The sequence below is a fragment of the Curcuma longa genome, chromosome 21 (assembly GCF_044706935.1).
Source record: "Curcuma longa cultivar G26 ecotype Majalengka, Jawa Barat chromosome 21, ITB_CL_G26_1.1, whole genome shotgun sequence".
Classification (NCBI taxonomy): domain Eukaryota; kingdom Viridiplantae; phylum Streptophyta; class Magnoliopsida; order Zingiberales; family Zingiberaceae; genus Curcuma; species Curcuma longa.
The window spans coordinates 2467321-2485408 of NC_133881.1; the positions used below are offsets into that span (position 1 = coordinate 2467321).

Sequence of the window (18088 nt, forward strand, 5' to 3'; positions counted from 1 at the left end):
TTACACCTTCAGTAATTAACTTTCAGCATGAAGAAAAATGAGAGCTTCTGCATTGTTTGGAACTGCATGTGAGAAATTTCCTTCCTCAATTTAACAACCACAGGTTTCTTGTTAAAGCAATCGAGAAAAAGATTCATGATTACACGACAAGATCCAAAAAAAACTTAGCCAAGAGGTTTTTGCTGTAGCACAAGTATCAATCTTGTATAGCAGCTCGTTTCGAACCAACGTTAAAGAACTCTACGATAATTTCAAGAGGCATGCTCTTAGTTTCGGGAACCTTTAGGAACACAAACACAAAAGCTATGATGCAAACTACTGCATAGATTCCGAAGACTCCTGCAAGGCCAATGGTGCCGAGCATCAAAGGTAATGTGTAGGTGACGACGACATTGCCAATCCAGAATGCAAGCGCGCAGATAGCCACGCACAGACTGCGTACCCTGGTCGGGAAGATCTCGGCACAAAGGATATTCGGAACAGGTCCAAATCCCATGACGAAGAAACACAAGTATACGGTAACACTAACAGTGGAGAAGACAGCATGAACCACTGTGCTGAGTTCGATAAGGTTGGCAATGACTAAGACAACCAGCGAAGCTATTAAGATAGGGATTGTGGACAACAAGAGGAGCCTGCACGATGAGATAAGATACATACATGAAGTATAGACGAGTTGTAGACTAACGGAAACGAGGAGTAGTTACCTTCTTCCTGAGATATCCATAAGCCTCATGGCGATGCCAATGCTAGGAAGCATTAACAATGCTGTGAGAGCACTAAACAGTATAGACGATGAATCTGAACTGATGCCTATGTTTGAAAGGATGACTTCAACACCAGCCTGCTCGAATATTTGAGGAGTGTAATACAGAATCCCATTGATGCCAGCCAACTGCAAGTAGATAAGTGTTATCAGGTAGAAATGATCGATAGAGATTATCGAACGTGATAGTTAGTTTCTCGACAGCAACTACAACACTCGCAAAATTACATACTTCATGGAAGAATAAAAGAGAGTAGCAAGTCTGAAAGGATGCGATGGTACCAGTATCGAATAAGTAAAAGGAATGCCAATTTCATTGCCTGAACATTTTCAGAAAAGATGAACTCTCTTTTCTCATAAGAAACATTTAAAACAGATTTACTTTTTGCTGGTAATCTTTGACCTTGTCTTGGTAAATAGGAAGCTATGAACGGAATAACATAAGAACCAAGTCGAAGACATTATAAAGCAGTATCTGGTTTGATTTGATGCATACAGTAGTCAATGACTGTAAACGTTTGAACTGTTAAGATCAGAGAATTAGTCTTGTGATGATATGGTGACGACAAAAGTTCCCAAAAACAAAATGAGAAGAACCTTTATCGTCTTGTTTAGAATAATCAAAGCATAGGGGTCGACAAAGATAACAGAGAAACCATACATGTAAAAGCTACCTGCTGAAGGATTTGGATCCCAATTCCAAGAAACAAGCCGTGCCGTATTCCAGGTTCGTAAAGATCTGACCAGAATGGGCCTCTAGAAGCTATTTCTAGAGGATGGATCATTGCCAGACCGATAGGATTCTGGTCCATTAGCTTCTTTGAGTAAAGAGCTGATTGACTCACCAAAGCTGTTGCCTGCACAAATGTGCTGCTGCCTTCTGGGGCTTCACCTCCTGAAATCGAAAAAAGAGAACCTCTTTGTGACCCAGGGACACCCTTCTGGTGTAGATAAATTCTCTTGAATCCTCCTCCCTTCCCATCTTCACCTTCTCGATCTAACCATTGCCAAGCAATTTGCCATCCACCACCAATACCCATGCTACTAACTGCCTCGCCTGAATTATCCTGCACCAGACTAGTTTGCCCCACACCATAAATTCTCTCATGAGGTGGGGCAATTTCCCCACCTTCCACAGTTGTTGTTTGCCGTGTGATCAGTGGACTTTCTAAATTGTCATCTCCTCCTTCATTAGATGCATAGTCTTCACCCTCCTGCTGAACACTCTCTTCGTCCCATGGTTCATCTTTAGGTGCCTGCTCTGCCACACTAAACATACTTCCAAAATTAGGGAACAATGCGCTTTGCATGCTACCGAAAAACATGCTACCCGTCTCAAGTAGCTTCTTATGCACACTTGCAAATAAAGTCACCAGAGGGTCCATTAGCAGTATTTTACCATGCGTATCCAAACTACCACGACGAGATAGAACACTTAATGCACTACCAAGGATGCTTCTCTTAACAGGCCTAGCCACCCAGAAAAGACCCTCTTCTGCTCCATACAATTTAATTTGTTCCTGATCTGCAATTACTCCCTGATCATCAGTAGGCTCGTTTGCAGGGCCAATAATGTAATCCTCGATGGATGTCTCACCACTTACACCTAAACCCTCAACAAGGAGGGCCATTTCTCCTGTTTACTTGAAAAAGGAGAAAATAGTTATTCGAACTTGGTTAGGTATTAACTCCACTTGACTGATTGACTAGAACACCAGGGACAAATGAAATATGCAGTATTGTTTTAGTTTCCATAAGAAAATTTGCAGTTGGCATTCTTTGAACAAGCAAAGGCAAAATATGTTACAGAAATAGGTCCTAGAGGCCTACCATTTCGACACTACAAGAACTATTAAAGAACAATTTGCAAAAAGAATTGACAATTTGTTCAGATCAATGGACAAGAGATTCAAGAAATCACAATTTCAAATTTAGAGGCAGTGACCTATTTAGAAGTTTATAACAAACTATAACTAAGTATTGCGAGGAAACTATAACTAAGTATGCTAAAACTAGATTAGTGTGCCAAACGATAGTGATGTTCACAGAAAAGGAACAAGCAAGTTCTAGTTTAAATCATACACAGACCTGAAACATCTTCTCTTCCGCTCAATCTCTGCAAAACCAGTTTTGCTTCCAACATTCGTCCTTTACCTACGAGCCACCTTGGAGATTCCGGCAAATAAAAAACGGCCAGAGAGAAATACACAAGAGAAGGGATGGAAAGAACACCGAGCATTAATCTCCAGTCTGGATTTGGCTTTAGTGACATTCCAAATACCATACAGTAGGAGAGAAACATGGCAAGTGAGCCACTGAACTGTGGAAGTGTATTCAACAAACCCCTTATCTCTGCTGGGGCAGTCTCTGAAATATATACCGGAACTAGTGTAACAGCAAGACCTATTCCAAATCCATCGACGAGCCTTGCCAAGAGCAGAACATAGACATTGGGGGAGAAGCACATGACCAAACTACTGAGAAAAAAGAGGACTGCTGAGATAATTAGCATGGGTCGCCGACCAATCCAGTCTGATACTACTCCAGATACTGTTGTGATGATCATAGCACCAATAAGTGACATTGCTACTATTAGCCCCTCTACAGCAGGGTGATTTTCCAATTTAAATTCCTTTTTAATGAACAGAATAGATCCTGAAACATAGGAAAGAAAACCAGATACTCAGACAAAAATTCATATGCTCTGAACAAAAAGAAACGATGACTAATAGAACACCTAGATGTATATCGGAACTATGTGAAGAAATTGGCATGACATAAATAGTGGCATCAAAATCTTTATTTATCCGGAGTAAAAAGAAGACAGAAGATAGCACACAAAATTACAAGGTCGAAAGAGAGATGATCAGGATCATAAACCTATTTCGATTAGATTTGAAGCAAGGAAGATGTTATGTCTCTATTTTTATTTTTTACTTTTTTAATATACCTGCAATGGTAGCATTGTCCCACCCCTGCAACAAGTTCCCAATCGAGGCAACTACTGCAACAAGAACAGCTCCTCGCATCCTTGCAAAAAAGATAATACTTTATGCTAGAAACGGAACCTGCAATTTTCTTAAGAAAAAATTGTTATTGGCATTCTATTTGATCATACTTTGTTAGAAGAAAACAATGATTTTTTAGAAATGAACTTTTTGATAACGATGAGCTGAGAAATTTAATCAGTAAGATACAACATACTTAGAGAGTTCCTCTTTCCAGAAAAGAAGAAAGGCAACCTGTTTCTGAGAAAGTCCCAAACCTTGGTAGTCCAAGCGTAGGGTAGAATTATGGAAGGAAAGAGCCATTAGCAAGGTGAACTAATATAAAAAAGTGAGAAGTAAAAGAAAATGGGAGCAAAACAGCACACCGCAATCGGATTCCTTCCACCTCTATACGCCTCTCTGGCTCTTACTCTTGCTCTTCCTCACTCTCTTTGACGTCCAAGAGATTATCTCCGCTTCGCCGCTTCAGTTCGCAAAAGCCTGATAAATGTCTAAACTTGTTTCGGGTTTTCGGTACCAAAACCACCCTTTGTCTGTGATTTCGCAAGATCCAACAAAATAAAGACTTCAAAAAAAAAAAAAACTGCAGCTTTTTGACGATCGTTTTTACTGAGATAACAAGTTGCGAAATTTGTGCTACGAAGACGTCTTCAGCTTTCTTCTTCAAAACTGTAAAGGATACAAAAGTAAATCGAGCGCCGCTTTTTAATCACAGCTGTACTGCAAAACCCATCAAGAACCTACTGGACTTACTGTGGGCGGCCGCCGAAATCGTGATACCGGCTCAAGATCCCATCTTTAGGCTTCGCGCGATGAATCCGAGCATGGAAGCTGCCAGCCGCGTCGATGATGAAGAGAAATCTCGATTTGGGAGCGTAATGTAAGCGGAATGGCGCATCTTTAATAATAAAAAAAAAAATCTCAACTGTAGGCGATGGCAGCAACCGACGATGCAAGAAGATTCCTCACGCTCCCAAGTTGAGAGTTACGTATTTGGGAATTCTTGAGCCAGTTCAAAATCAGTAGAAATAAGGATCAAATAATAAATAAATAAACGAATAAAATACTTTATCATTATTTCTTTTTAAGTGCAGAGCAGCCGTCAAAGTGTGTTCCACATCATTCAATTTCATGATTGACGAGTTTATATTCTTAAACAAAAAATCCTCCACTCCAACAATCTTACACTATCAATTTCATAATTATCTATAAAAAAATAAATTAAAAAATTATAATTAATCATGATAAAAAAGATAAATTTATATTTTTGCTATACAAATTTCATAATTATCATTCTTTGTATTCAGGATTTAAGTAGGCAGATATGATTGAAATTTCATTTAAAATTTTCCCCATCATGTATAAAAAAAATTATTATTCTTTGAATTCATATTCAGTATATTCAGTGTAACTAAATTTTCATACTATTTAAGATATATATTCAACTTTCATATTTATTAAAATATATAATTATTTTAGATTATATCTATAACCAATTGCTAATTCACCAATAATTAACTATTAAATTTATCATCAATAACATATGGATGTCAATCGACTGCATTCGACTATTAATTTTTTGGAGTTGTCACAAATCTAGATCATCATCAGTCGACTAATTATAATGAATTAATCGATTATCATAAATTTAATACTTCAATTTTAATAACTTCAATTAGTATTTGAGACTATGTAATCATGTAGGGTGATGAGGTAAGAAATATAATGAATTTAATTTGAATCATAATTTTATATCTAGATAAAAAGTTATGAATTTTTAAAATTTATACCGTCTTATTAAAATTTTTAAATTTTAGAAACAAAATTTATTGATAGTCTTAACACATTATAAACATTTTAAATTAAATTTCTCATTATGTCTTTAGACATATATTGAAATATTAAATTTATGATAATTGATTAATATGTTATGATCAATAGGTGATAGAGGATAAAAAATTGATCAATAATGACGCAATCAACTAAGTCTACAAATTGACATAAATAAGTTCAAAAACAACTATCCATGTAACAATCAACCGTTGATAAATAAAGAATCGACTATTGATGAAGGACACATATAACATAAAATAATTATATATTTTAATAAATATGAAAGTGCATATTTTGGATATTATGAAAACATGATTACACGATTCAATAAATGGTCTTATTCCTTTATGTCGGATAAAATTAAAATATATAAATAAGATAAATAGAAGAAAAAAAAAGTGCAATAAAATTGAATAAATTATTATTTATGATTTAAGAAAAAAAACAGAAATCTCACCTTTTATACTTCCTAAACACCAACAAGCTGTCTTAAAAAATCTTTATTTTTATCAATCATCCTCTCAAAAAAAATCTTTTTTATTAGGATTATCAAAAAAGTACTCATTTTTTTATTAATCATTAAATTAAAGTTATATCTCACGCCATTTTTATTACTCAAACTATCCCTCTTACTCTCCAACTGCATAAAAATTAAATCACTTAAACACGTATTAAAACAACTATGATTAACTAGCACATGTATACGTATTAAATAATTATGAATTATAATTATTATAATAAATTAATGATCAGTATTGACTTAGTTAAACCAGATCTCATCTGTGCATATGTCGTAGAAAATTTTTTTTTTTGATGATTCTAATAAAAAAGGTATTCTTTTTATATATTTTTTTTGCATGTTCTATGACAATTTTTATAATAAGCAGCCTAGCCCACAAATTTCTTTAAAAAAACAACACCACCAAACACTTTAATATAAAACAAGATCGACATAAAATATTAATCCAAAGAAAAACTATTGTGATCAATACATATAATTATAGTTACCATCTATCAAGTTGTTGAAGACATTTGATGTTTGATAGGTAGTCATAGATTTGAAATTTGCTTTCACAAAAATCGGATCTTCCTTTCACTACAGAAATTAATGGTTAAGATAAAAAAACCACAAACAAAAGTCTTAATTATACTGACAAATCATAAATTTAACATCGTTAATTGATTAAATTTGAGTTTAATATTAAATTTAATTTAGAATAACTACTATACATTCAAAAAAGTTAATTCCCATACAACAAGAATTTGAATCTCACACTAAACATTTCCTAACGCTCATAAATTTTGAACCATTAGTAATGTTGGATTATCATGCCGAATTTATCTGATGATCGAACAGTAAAATCAGACCGTCCACCTTTAGAATTAATCGAAGCATAAATAATAATAACTTGAAACTTTCAACTTATCACACATCATTTGTTATATTATATTGATGATTAATTTTTTAAGTTCACTCATGCCTAAATAGAAGTTGAAAAAGACTTGCATGGAGGAAAAAAAATACAAAAAGGAAGAAAACAAAGAATAATAACATATAAACAAACAAACCCTAAAGTGAATTGACTAATGTCGACTCAAAATTCAATCATACATCAACTAAGGACAACACAAAAAAAACACTACTAACAATTTAAGATACAACAAGAACATCTAGTAAATAGTATTATATTCCTCCCAATACAAGAATTAGGATTAGGATTTCTTTTTTAATCCTTTGAGAAGCCATTGGATGGCATATGTGCTCTTGCACAAAAAAAAAAAAAAAAACTATTTGTCTTCTCTTCTTCTGTCCTTAAGAAAAGGCCTCAGCAACAACCTCACAATTATCAATAATTTAACAAGGAAGGTGAGGCACAGTACCTCTGAAAATAAAAGGTTAGGCCTTGCTTTAACTCCCTGTTGCAAGAGCAAATGTCAATATTATAGGACATGATAGGAGAATCTTAGAATAAACTAGTGATGTAATGATGGTTGTGTGAGATGTTGTCCCTTCATTGATGAATGGCTCTATCAATCAAAACTCATCAAGCATCAATCAAGTAACAGGATGCTCCACAACCAGACAATGATCGGGTTCATTACAATTCTTGTACCTAGAAAACTTTATGACAATCGATTTCTTCGCAAGCTCAATGTTTAAAATGCAACCAAAGTGGCATAGGCTTTACCGAAGAAGCTTGATTCAGCTCTTTAAACAAGGAAAATCAGCTCAGGATGGGTGGCAGGATCACCTCTGGTCTCTTGTAAACCTAAGAGAGTTCATAAAATCATTGAAGTTATGAAAATTTTCATAATAGTAGCTCCTTAACTGGAGTGCCTCCTCACAAAGCAAATCGCAATGACCAAGCCGGATCGAAAACATAAGTCTCCTCAAAGTCAAGATCAGATTCATCAAAAATAATAATTCCATTTCATGAAGTAAATAAAATATTTCAGAGAAAACAGTTGTTGATAACAAGTACTAACTTCCAACTTTGACAAGCTCAAAGAACATATAAAAATTCACCCCTAAAGATCTCATATCAAAACAGAGTTAATATATTAACAGGCCTATTGAAAGAAGAGAAAAAAACAGATGAAATAACATCTGACGAAAGTGAAGGACAGATGAGGACTTGGCTAAGCATTCAAACACCACAAGCTACCTTTTAAAATAGATGCTTAATCAGCAAAGAGATAGCTAAAATTGCAAAGAGATAAAAAGCTTGCAGGTTAATAGATGGGAGCATAACATGTGCATGACATCAGGATAATGATCAACCAAATAGGTACAAACACAAAGGATAAGAAAGATAAATAGTTTACTGTTTGAGTAGGAACTAAGATCAAAGACAGAGAGCAAACCTTTTCTCATAACCAGTTGAAGAATAAGTGGAGCAAAGAGACATGTCATGTTTGTGAGGGTCCTACCATGCACCCTTTTTTTTTTTTTGTTCTCATTCCTTGGTTTCCCTAGTTTATCCTAGATAATACCCTAAGCTTAGACATGAAGTTATCTTTTTCCTCTCTAAGAAGAGTGCATGATAATTTATATTTCTCTTGATAATTAGATGTACAAGTCTTAAGAAAGAAAAATAAAACAATCTCACATTCTTTGATTGTTTCGTATCCATTTTGCAACAAAAAGAATACAAAGAAGAAAACAGAAGCAAGAGGTGGGAAGTGTAATTTCTGACAGAATTTGTACGTGTAAGAATGTTCACAATGGTCCTGTAGAATTTCTCATGCTTATGTTTAGACTGTTCCGCATTGTCCGCCGACCGAGTCCCATTCCCATGGTACCCTTTTGCATCATAGTGACAAATTCACCGTAGTCAATACGACCATCCTGAAACATCAAATTACTTTCTGTTAGGGTTTGTGTTGAGACCTGGATTCTGAAGCATATGTCCAACACTTTTCTGTGAAATGTGGCATGAGGGAAGCATCCTTCCATGCTCAAGCAAAGGAAGAGGAAGACAAGAATACATTCTTAAAATTTTCTAAACAAAAGTGAAAAGGAGAAGAAAATAAGAAACTCTTTTCTAATGCTTTGGAGTAGCTGTACATGTGGCAATGACTCAGTTTTCTTAAGATAATAAAAACATTTAGAATACCTGATGATTACAAATTAGAACATGAAGAACAATTGTCTAGTTACAAAAGCTAAATTATCTTACTGATTGCTACCTTATCACAAACAAATATGAGGTTATATACATTTGAACTTCACAGCTTGTGGTTAGGGTAAACAGCATCAGAGAAAAATACAAAGTTATCACAATTAATACTAAAAAATAGCAACTAAAATTTGTTAAGTATGAGGATGCCTTATCTGATGAAGAAAGGAATTTGTATTATGCTTTCTATAAATTTATAAGGAATAGTCTATCTTGGGTCAATAAAATTGTATATAGCTCATAGTATATTACTCACATTATCCTGATCCACTTCTTTAATAATGTCTTCAAGGAAAGCATCAGTCATATTGTGCTCTTCACAAGCTTGCTGAAGCTCATCAACTGTGATATAACCACTTCCATCCTTGTCAAAATATGAAAATGCTGCCACTAGATGTTCTTCGCGTTCTAATTTGTTGAGATGTACTGTTGCAGCAATAAATTCACCATAGTCTATGGTACCACTGTTGTCCACATCAGCCTAAATGTATTTTAAAATGTCAAAGGAAGCACGAAAACTTGATTCTTTTAATCTACAAGCACTAATCTTCATATATCAAAAGGTATGTTCAAAAAGAATGTACTCAACATTAACAAACTACTTCAAGGAATGAAGTGCTTCTTAAACATTTATGGACAGAGCAATTAAAGCATCCCTTGATAAATGTAATTAAGTAATTATCAGATTTGGCTATTCCTTTCTAGGAATGTTGTCTTACTGCTTCCATAAGATCACGAATCTCTGTATCCTTCAAAGTAGAACCATATCTTCTCAAACCTGCTTTAAGCTCATCAAAGGTAATTGAGCCGCTGTTGTCTGTGTCCATTGCCTTGAACATCTCTCTTAATCCAGCAATTTCCTCCTCTGAGAGGCTTTCAGCTATAACCTAATAGAAGATAAAGAATTGATTTCACAATTTAAAATTATTACACTTGTTGCACAGCATCCATCAAATATTCAAAATAAAAATAGAAACCCTTGTTCTTTTTTTTCCAAATGGTAGAGTATGTATCCACCTAGTGTACTTCCTTAAATATAATAGCAAAAAAAATGTAGTTATGATTTATGACACCACAGTAACAACATCTAAGAGGGATAATTGTTTGACCATTATTATTATTGAATTCTCCATTATAAAAGTGTTTAAGAAGATACAAATCAATCTTCACAATGTGGCATATGACCTACAGTTAAAAGTGGAACAACATCTCTTTGATATTGTCAATAGGATTTATAAGTCAGGCCAAATGCCTAGATGGATTGGCAGGATGTTTTCTTTAGTCTCATATTGGTAAGAAAGAGATTACCATGAGTAATTGGAATGAAGAAAGGGGGATGGACAGATTGCTGGCCTCATTACAAGTGGTAGCCAAGAAAGGCCTTGAATTCTTTTATTAATGTGAAAATAATATTTGAATAATCCAACAATGTCAAAATAGAGCAAACTTCTAGGAGAACAGCAATAGACTTCATCCTGATTAACAAAGGTCGAAAAATTGCTATGAACTCACTCTCAGAGCCATCTTCTTTAACTTATTCATAGCGGAGAATTGTTTGAGGCGAGAAAGAACTGCTGGATCAAGAGCTCGGTCAGGGGCAACTCCATTATCACAAATCCAGGGATGACCTGACCATACAAAGACATTAAACAGAAAACCAAGATAACATTCGTTTAATTAAAATTTGAGCGGATAATCAAATACAATAGATAATATCTATGACTAATCAACTAAGTCTTGATTCTTACAAGCACAAGCCTTTGACACTTTTTTTTACTCCTAAACCAAACTTTTTCACTCCCTAGACAAGAAATTAAGGCCTCCAGCCTGTAAATGAAAAAAAAAACTGCAATCAATTTTTGGGATGCCTAGTTCTCACAAGAAACACTATATAGTATTTCCTATGTTCAGTGAAAACCACTCAAAGCTAAAAAAAAAAAAGACAATCAAGTTTATGCATGTAAAATATAGTTTCAGATGCCAAAGGCTACCAATATATGATAAGTGGGTATTCAATCTAAAAACTATCAACGCATTCATCTTTACAAGTACGCAGATGAAAGATCATTCACAGTGCATTTAGCTATATGTTATTTTCCTCTAACCAACATGATTAAAACATTATTTATCTTGGCTTCTTATCCCATGAGCCTATAGTTAAGGGCTAGCAACCACTGGCATTGAGCGGCTAATCATAAAAACCATTGGAATCATCATGTTTCTAGTGTTCCAGAATTTGAATAAAACAAAATGGTTATGAACCACCAGTGGCCGGTTAAATTGCAATTCTCCAAATACAACAACAACAACCAACTTTTATCCCACTAGGTGGGGTAAATAATAGAAGAAAACACAAATGACAATCAAATCTTATTAAGATAGAAATCTCCACTACGCCTCTCATACAAAAAATTGCTAACAAAATCACTGCATAAAAGGACAAAAACTAAGCCAAACTGTGTATTTAAACTTCCTCCACCATTCCCAAAAAAATAAAAAAGAAATAGTTGACAATTGAACTAAGTGTATCGATAAGAATCACTAGTTATTTTGAGGTTGACAAAAGGGTTCACATACATAGTACTTCATGGGCTGTCAGACGTTCTGAAGGTTTAGAACATAGCATCTTCCTTATGAGATCTTTGGCACTTTCTGAGATGAATGGCCATGGATCTGATTTAAAATCAATGATTCCCTTCAAAATTGCATCAAAAATTCCCTGCTGTGTTTCTGGAATCAAAATTAAAAGCTTTTGTAATTTTCCATGTTAATTTTTTATTTAAACAAAATGCAAAGATATTGACACCATACCTGCCCAGAAAGGAGGCACACCACTCAATAGAATGTATAATATAACACCAGCAGTCCAAACATCAGCTTCTGGTCCATAATGCTTGCAAAGTACTTCAGGAGCAACATAGTATGGGCTTCCAACCACATCAGTAAAAGTTTGACCTGAAAGAATTACAGAAACCAAGTTATGTCTCTCCAAGTTAAAAGAAACAGAAGTCAGTTTGCATAGAAAGTAGCGGACAAACGAAACAAAAAAACATTGCCGCAACTATGAAGCACATTACAGTAACATTAGAGCATGAATCAGAGACTAGTTTTCAAATTCCAGAAATGTAGTAGGTAGCCTGCATGAGTATGAGTTGGTCAGCTTACCTGATGTCATGAAGAGCTACGGCAATCATTTTATCCAAAAATTAGTAGGATTAAGAAAAAATGTTTGGGTAACATTTAATGCTTATATTCTATTTGTATTTTAATTAGAGAATGTAAAATCAAGTCAGGTTCTTCATCCACCATATGCATTGCAAATGATTGTGATGATTAAATAAATTAGGCAAATTTCTTCACGGTCATACTTAAGTTTCATTCTTTTTCCCAAATCATGCATCCAAATTTATTTTTCCCCAATCAAGCAACTTTTTTTTTACAAATCAAATTAACCCTGGTGCAAAGATTTGGGATAAAACAAAGTAGGGTGTGTGATCTAGGAAAATACAAAATTAGGTGCCTCCATTGCAAAAACTGACAAACTTAGGTGCCCCCATTGGGAAATCTGCCCTAAATCAGCCCTGACTTATAGAAATTAGTTTTCTAATTTTCTCTAAATTTTTTGGGGTCAAATTTAATCATTTTTTACAAAGAAACAAATGCAAATTCATGAGGACGAGAATTATACATACAAAGTATTTTTGAGTTGAAATGCATTAAAAAGGCTCATCAATGTGTTTTTGAAATCACCTTGATGAGTATTTTTAACTCAAGGACTAACATTTTCAAGTTCAAAATTTGGAATATTCTTCATAAGACTCCCACAAAACCTCTGGTGTAATATTGGCCAGAATTTTTAAAACAAAATTATTGTTTTTAATGTGAAAACTTAGAATATTCTCTTGGGACTCTTAGGAAGCCTATGATACAATTTGTTGGCCAAAGCCCAAAGATGTTTTCTTAGTACATAAAAATGCTATTTTGGGTATTTTTAACTCAATAATTGTTCTAAAGTTCTTGACTCTCCCAGAAACGTCATTGGTATGCATTTATATTGGCTAAAATGATTAGTTTTGATTCATCAAAATATTTTGCAAAAATACCTTAACAGCTTGCATTTGTCAAAAACATAAACAAGGCTATGTTTTTACTGTTAGGACTCCTAGAAACTTAGATCCACTCTGCCATATGAATTGTGTAACACCATCTAGATATTTTGCCTGAAGGACCTTGATGGTCATACACTCGTAAAAAATAACATATCATATCTCATCTTTGCTCCTTGAAGTCTTAGGAAATAGAAATCACTTTGATGGTCCTACATTTGTCAAAAATATAAATGATTGCATATTTCTACTCCTTAGACTTGAAGCAGCCTTTATATGCTCTCATTTTTACCATATAAGCAGTATAGATCGTGGGGTCATCAAGGTAAATAATGTAAGGCCGCCAAGGTGTTTTTCAAAAATAAAAATAAAAATAAAAACACTTTGATAGAACTACACTTATAAAAACAAAAAAGGAAACCATTCTTTTGCTCTTTGGGCTCTCAAAATGTAAGTGTGCTTTCAATTCTTACATATGAACAATGTAGGGGGATTATGGTGCTTTTGCAAAATCAGATTAATGGTTTACCATCCATATAACTATTCTCATATTAAAATATAGCATTGAAATATACACGATACAATTCCATTTGAGATTTTAAAGAACCAATCTATCCCCAAAATTTAGGAGAGCAAGCTTGAAGCAACAGTAAGATTTCCCTTTTATGGTTTCAATAGGCCATTTCTTAGATTGACCATTTTGATACATGTCAAAAATGACATCCTCCAAAACCTTAGATTAACACAAATTTGTCCCCGGGGCAATGGTGTCGCGGTAGGACATCCAGGTTGTCACCCCGGCACCTACGATTCGATCCCCAGCTACGGCGTATTTGCAGAAATTTTCCTCCAAATGGGGAGCGCAATCAAAGGATATGGGCGTCTGAGCTGGCCATTGCGTGCATTTCCCGATTTACCCTGGTGGCCGGTGGGAAACTTCCGTGGGGCCGGGCCAGTCATCCCAGAGATAGTCAATGGGGCTAACTGGGATTTATCATTTTTTTAGATTAACACAAACTTAGTCTTCTTTCTCATAGACACTGGCGATAGTAAAGTAAATATGCAACGATATGGAGCAAGCCCTCCTATATTAACATTTAAAACTAAGAATTGAATAGCTCCCTTGTGAATAATTATGGGCAATGGAACTTCATTGCTCATAATCACTTAATGGTTCTCGAAACATCTATAGTCATTTACATATATTCAAAGATGTTTGAAAAAAAAGTCTTCGTAGTGACCTAATTTACTTCGTTATATAATTTTTGTAGCAGTAAGCCACACAAGAATATCTAATCTGGAAATCCCATATGCCTAGATAAGTGAGATGTACCAAACTAGGAAGTCATTAATCTTGTCATCAACATCTTCCATACAAGAGGCAATGTAAACCTAACAATGCATAAACTCAATAAAATAAAGAGCCTCCTATGTTTAAGATTATGAACTAACTACATAAAGACATAATTTTCAAAATTGTGAAACAATGAAGCCATCTTGATCTTCCAACGCATGTCTTGATACAATCTACTTTATTGCAAATTCTCTTTATAGTGAAAAAAAAGTATTAAATGCATTGCCTTCTTGTTGATTTGACTGAGATGTTCCAATCAACGTAGTCACACAATGTCACAACCTCATAAAGATTCACATGGAATGACGAGAACATGTACTGGCAATATATGTTGAGAAAATGATAATAATTGAGAGGGTAGACAATAATTATTTTGAGAAAAGAAAATTGAGAATCAATGCAAATCAAATCTCTCATCCAAGAATTTGGAAACTATACAATGGGCGCTTATTATGCTCTTACCTGGCTTGAAGAACACAGAGAGACCAAAATCAATGGCCTTGAGGGAGAAATCGTCATCCTTATAAACCAACAAGAAATTTTCTGGCTTCAGGTCTCGGTGCATAACTCCGAGCGAGTGGCAAGCCTCCACGACTTCGACAATGATCCGGATGAGTTCAGCTGCCTTTCGCTCGCTGTAATGTCCCCTCTCGATGATCCGATCGAAGAGCTCCCCGCCGGCGCACAGCTCCATCACAATGTGCACGTGCATCTGGTCCTCATACGCGCCCTTGATGGTGACAACGTTCTTGTGCCCGGCCAGGTGGTGCATGATCTGGATCTCCCGCCGCACGTCCTCCACGTCCTCCTTCGAGATCAGCTTCCGTTTGGCGATGGTCTTGCAGGCGTACTGGACCCCAGTGGCGATCTCAGTGCAGAGGTACGTGATGCCAAACTGCCCCTGCCCTAGCTTCCGCCCCACCACGTACAGTTCGTTTAGGTTGGGGGTCTTGTGGCGGAACACGGAGCTGGAGACGGGTTCGGAGCCCCGCCTCGTGGCGACGGCAGGGGCAGCGACGACGGAGGAAACTTCGTGATTATTCGACGAGTGCTTATTGGGCGTCTCCCCGTCGTCGGAGAGCAGCTGGCGCTTGGACGCCGGCATCCCGGGCGCATTGACGTTATTCCGGCGGAACTTGCTCCCAAACGATCCCCGGCACGAATTACCCATCGAAATCTACCAAGAAGATCGCCAGTGATTCAGGCGAAAGCAGGCAGCTTTCGACGGCCTCAAGGTCCCTGGATTCGGAGAGGCGACCGAGATTTGCAGGAAGAGGAGACAAGGAGCATAATTTCCAACACGATTGGCTGCGAGAAGAGGAACAAAACAATAAAAATCGAGTCTTTTTCAGCGATTAAATGAACTGGTCACGGGACGAGGAGGCAGTCGGAAAGAGAGGGATCAGAAGAAGAAGGAAGGAGGGGAGGAAGCTGCGAGCCGAGCTTTGCGGATTAAAAACAAGCGGAAATTTTTAACATGCCCCAACATTTAAGAGATTTTTCCCAATACCCCCTTCATATTCAAAATTTTGGAATTTTTATTTTACTCTCAAATATTATTATAATATCTATTTTACCATTTTAAAAATATCATCCCAGAAATTGATAATAAAATAAAAATAATAATAACATAAAAAAATTAAGCGCATTTTAAATCTCTATAGAGAAAAGATAGAAGGTAGCAGTACTTAATGTTCTAAAATAAAGTTTTTAAAATGGAAATTTTAAGAAAAAAAAAGATATAATTTTTTTAAAAAATAATTATTTTTTTATAAATAAAAAACATATAAATCATAAATGCAAAGTAGAATTAGAAGTGATTCATCAATTTTAAATATACTTCTAATATCTTTTATTCATGAATCTACACATTCTTATAAATCCTCTTACAATTTATGAAATCCTCATGGAAGAAACTACTATTATATGCTTATATAATATATATATATATATATATAATAATTATTCGAATGTCTTTAAAAATATTAAATATATAACTTTGACAATTTACTGAACTAGATAGGTAAAATTTTGAAATTCTCAAATCGATTCTGTTTATAATCATAGAATACCTTTTAAACAGTAACTTTAATCAATTGGTCGTAGCAATCGATTAAAAAACTTTTTTTATACAAATTGATTAAAAGGTATTCTATGATTAAAAATTTATTGTTCGGAATATGGTGCATTAGATTGGTATTTGAAGGTATGTGGATACATTCAAGAGTACTACCCAAGCACATATGACTTGATTCTATATCATTCCGAGCTCTTACGTTTATCAATCATTTTTAGATGAAATCGACTAATGGATCTTAATTATTCAAAAAATTAAAGAAAATCATATCTTCAGAAGGAAAAGAGTCTAAGAATTTCAATTATGATGTTGATCGATGAGTATCATCATCGTATTATTTATAATGAGTTTCCGACATCATTTTTTATATTTGATTCATGTTCAAAAAATAGTTGCTCACAATATTATATATTACAATGGTATTTGAGAGCATGATTACATTCAGGAATATTGTCTGAACACATAAGACATAATTTCATATCATTCCGAACTCTTTAAATCTATAGTCATTTAAAAAATCAAAAATTTATATCTTCAAAAAGAGGAGAGCCCAAGGATCTCAATTGTGATGTTGATTAGTGGATATCATCGTTGTATTATTTATAATGAGCTTTCGATATCATTTTTCATGTCTGATTCATGTTCAAAAAATTATTATTCTTAATACTGTATATCACATTTGTATTTAAGAATATGAATACATTCAGAAGCACATAAGATCTGATTCCATGTCATTCTGAACTTTTTAAATTCGTTAGTCATTTTTGGAAACCATTCATAAAATTTAAAAATTTACATCTAGAGGAGTCTAAGGATTTCAATTGTAATAGTATTTTTAGAATTTGATCTATTTACTCTGTCTCACCTATATATTTACTGTATAATGTATACTTTGAAGTACTAATTTTTCTTACGTGCATCACCGTTAGAAGAAAAATATTCCATCGTCATAAAAATTGAATAAATTATTTTAAAATTAATCATTGGACTCGACTATCCATCATTAATTAATTATTATGGAATTAATCAATATTTTATCTTTCAATTTATTCAGGGTTTATTAAAAAGTTCGGTTAATTAAGGGGAAAAAAAATCAATTGTTCGGTTGAATCTGTTAAAATAATAATAATAATCCCAGTAGCCACGGGTGGTCGGTCCGGTCCCACGGAAGTTTCTCACCGACCACCAGGATAAATGCCAATCCAGATGCCGACCACCAGGGTAAATCGGGAAGCGCATACAGCGGCCAATCCAGATGCTCAGC

At 34.7% G+C, this 18088-nt stretch overlaps 2 protein-coding genes across 5 annotated transcripts; both read right to left on the reverse strand.

Annotated features, from left to right (window-relative positions):
* Window positions 1-89: 89 nt before the first annotated feature.
* On the reverse strand, window positions 90-4668 carry LOC141814660 (monosaccharide-sensing protein 2-like). Of its 4 annotated transcripts, none has more exons than XM_074702598.1 (8): window positions 4528-4668; window positions 4140-4443; window positions 3971-4031; window positions 3717-3796; window positions 2855-3421; window positions 1441-2402; window positions 708-895; window positions 90-635 (listed from the first exon to the last, which is right to left on the reverse strand). In XM_074702598.1, exons 4-8 carry the CDS (start codon window positions 3793-3795, stop codon window positions 197-199), a joined length of 2235 nt encoding a protein of 744 aa, XP_074558699.1. In that variant the 5' UTR covers window position 3796; window positions 3971-4031; window positions 4140-4443; window positions 4528-4668; the 3' UTR covers window positions 90-196. The 4 variants fall into 4 exon arrangements, with proteins under 4 accessions (XP_074558699.1, XP_074558698.1, XP_074558697.1 ...); XM_074702597.1 differs by having other exon boundaries at window positions 3717-3834; XM_074702596.1 differs by having other exon boundaries at window positions 3717-3844.
* Window positions 4669-8719: 4051 nt separating this feature from the next.
* Window positions 8720-16142, reverse strand: LOC141814649 (calcium-dependent protein kinase 26-like). Its single transcript, XM_074702585.1, has 7 exons — window positions 15210-16142; window positions 12099-12242; window positions 11865-12017; window positions 10800-10915; window positions 10007-10174; window positions 9544-9768; window positions 8720-8956 (listed from the first exon to the last, which is right to left on the reverse strand). Exons 1-7 carry the CDS (start codon window positions 15916-15918, stop codon window positions 8828-8830), a joined length of 1644 nt encoding a protein of 547 aa, XP_074558686.1. The 5' UTR covers window positions 15919-16142; the 3' UTR covers window positions 8720-8827.
* Window positions 16143-18088: the final 1946 nt, after the last annotated feature.

Excerpts from the sequence above, each read along its gene's own strand:
- LOC141814660 (XM_074702599.1), bottom strand. The coding sequence starts at position 3,795 with ATGCGAGGAGCTGTTCTTGTTGCAGTAGTTGCCTCGATTGGGAACTTG. Across the intron at positions 2,403-2,854 it reads CGGAAGAGAAGATGTTTCAG|GAGAAATGGCCCTCCTTGTT; the intron begins GTCTGTGTATGA and ends TCAAGTAAACAG. Across the intron at positions 896-1,440 it reads GGATCCAAATCCTTCAGCAG|TTGGCTGGCATCAATGGGAT; the intron begins GTAGCTTTTACA and ends ATCTACTTGCAG.
- LOC141814649 (XM_074702585.1), bottom strand. The coding sequence starts at position 15,918 with ATGGGTAATTCGTGCCGGGGATCGTTTGGGAGCAAGTTCCGCCGGAAT. Across the intron at positions 12,018-12,098 it reads TGTGCCTCCTTTCTGGGCAG|AAACACAGCAGGGAATTTTT; the intron begins GTATGGTGTCAA and ends TTTTGATTCCAG. Across the intron at positions 10,175-10,799 it reads TAAAGAAGATGGCTCTGAGA|GTTATAGCTGAAAGCCTCTC; the intron begins GTGAGTTCATAG and ends ATCTTCTATTAG.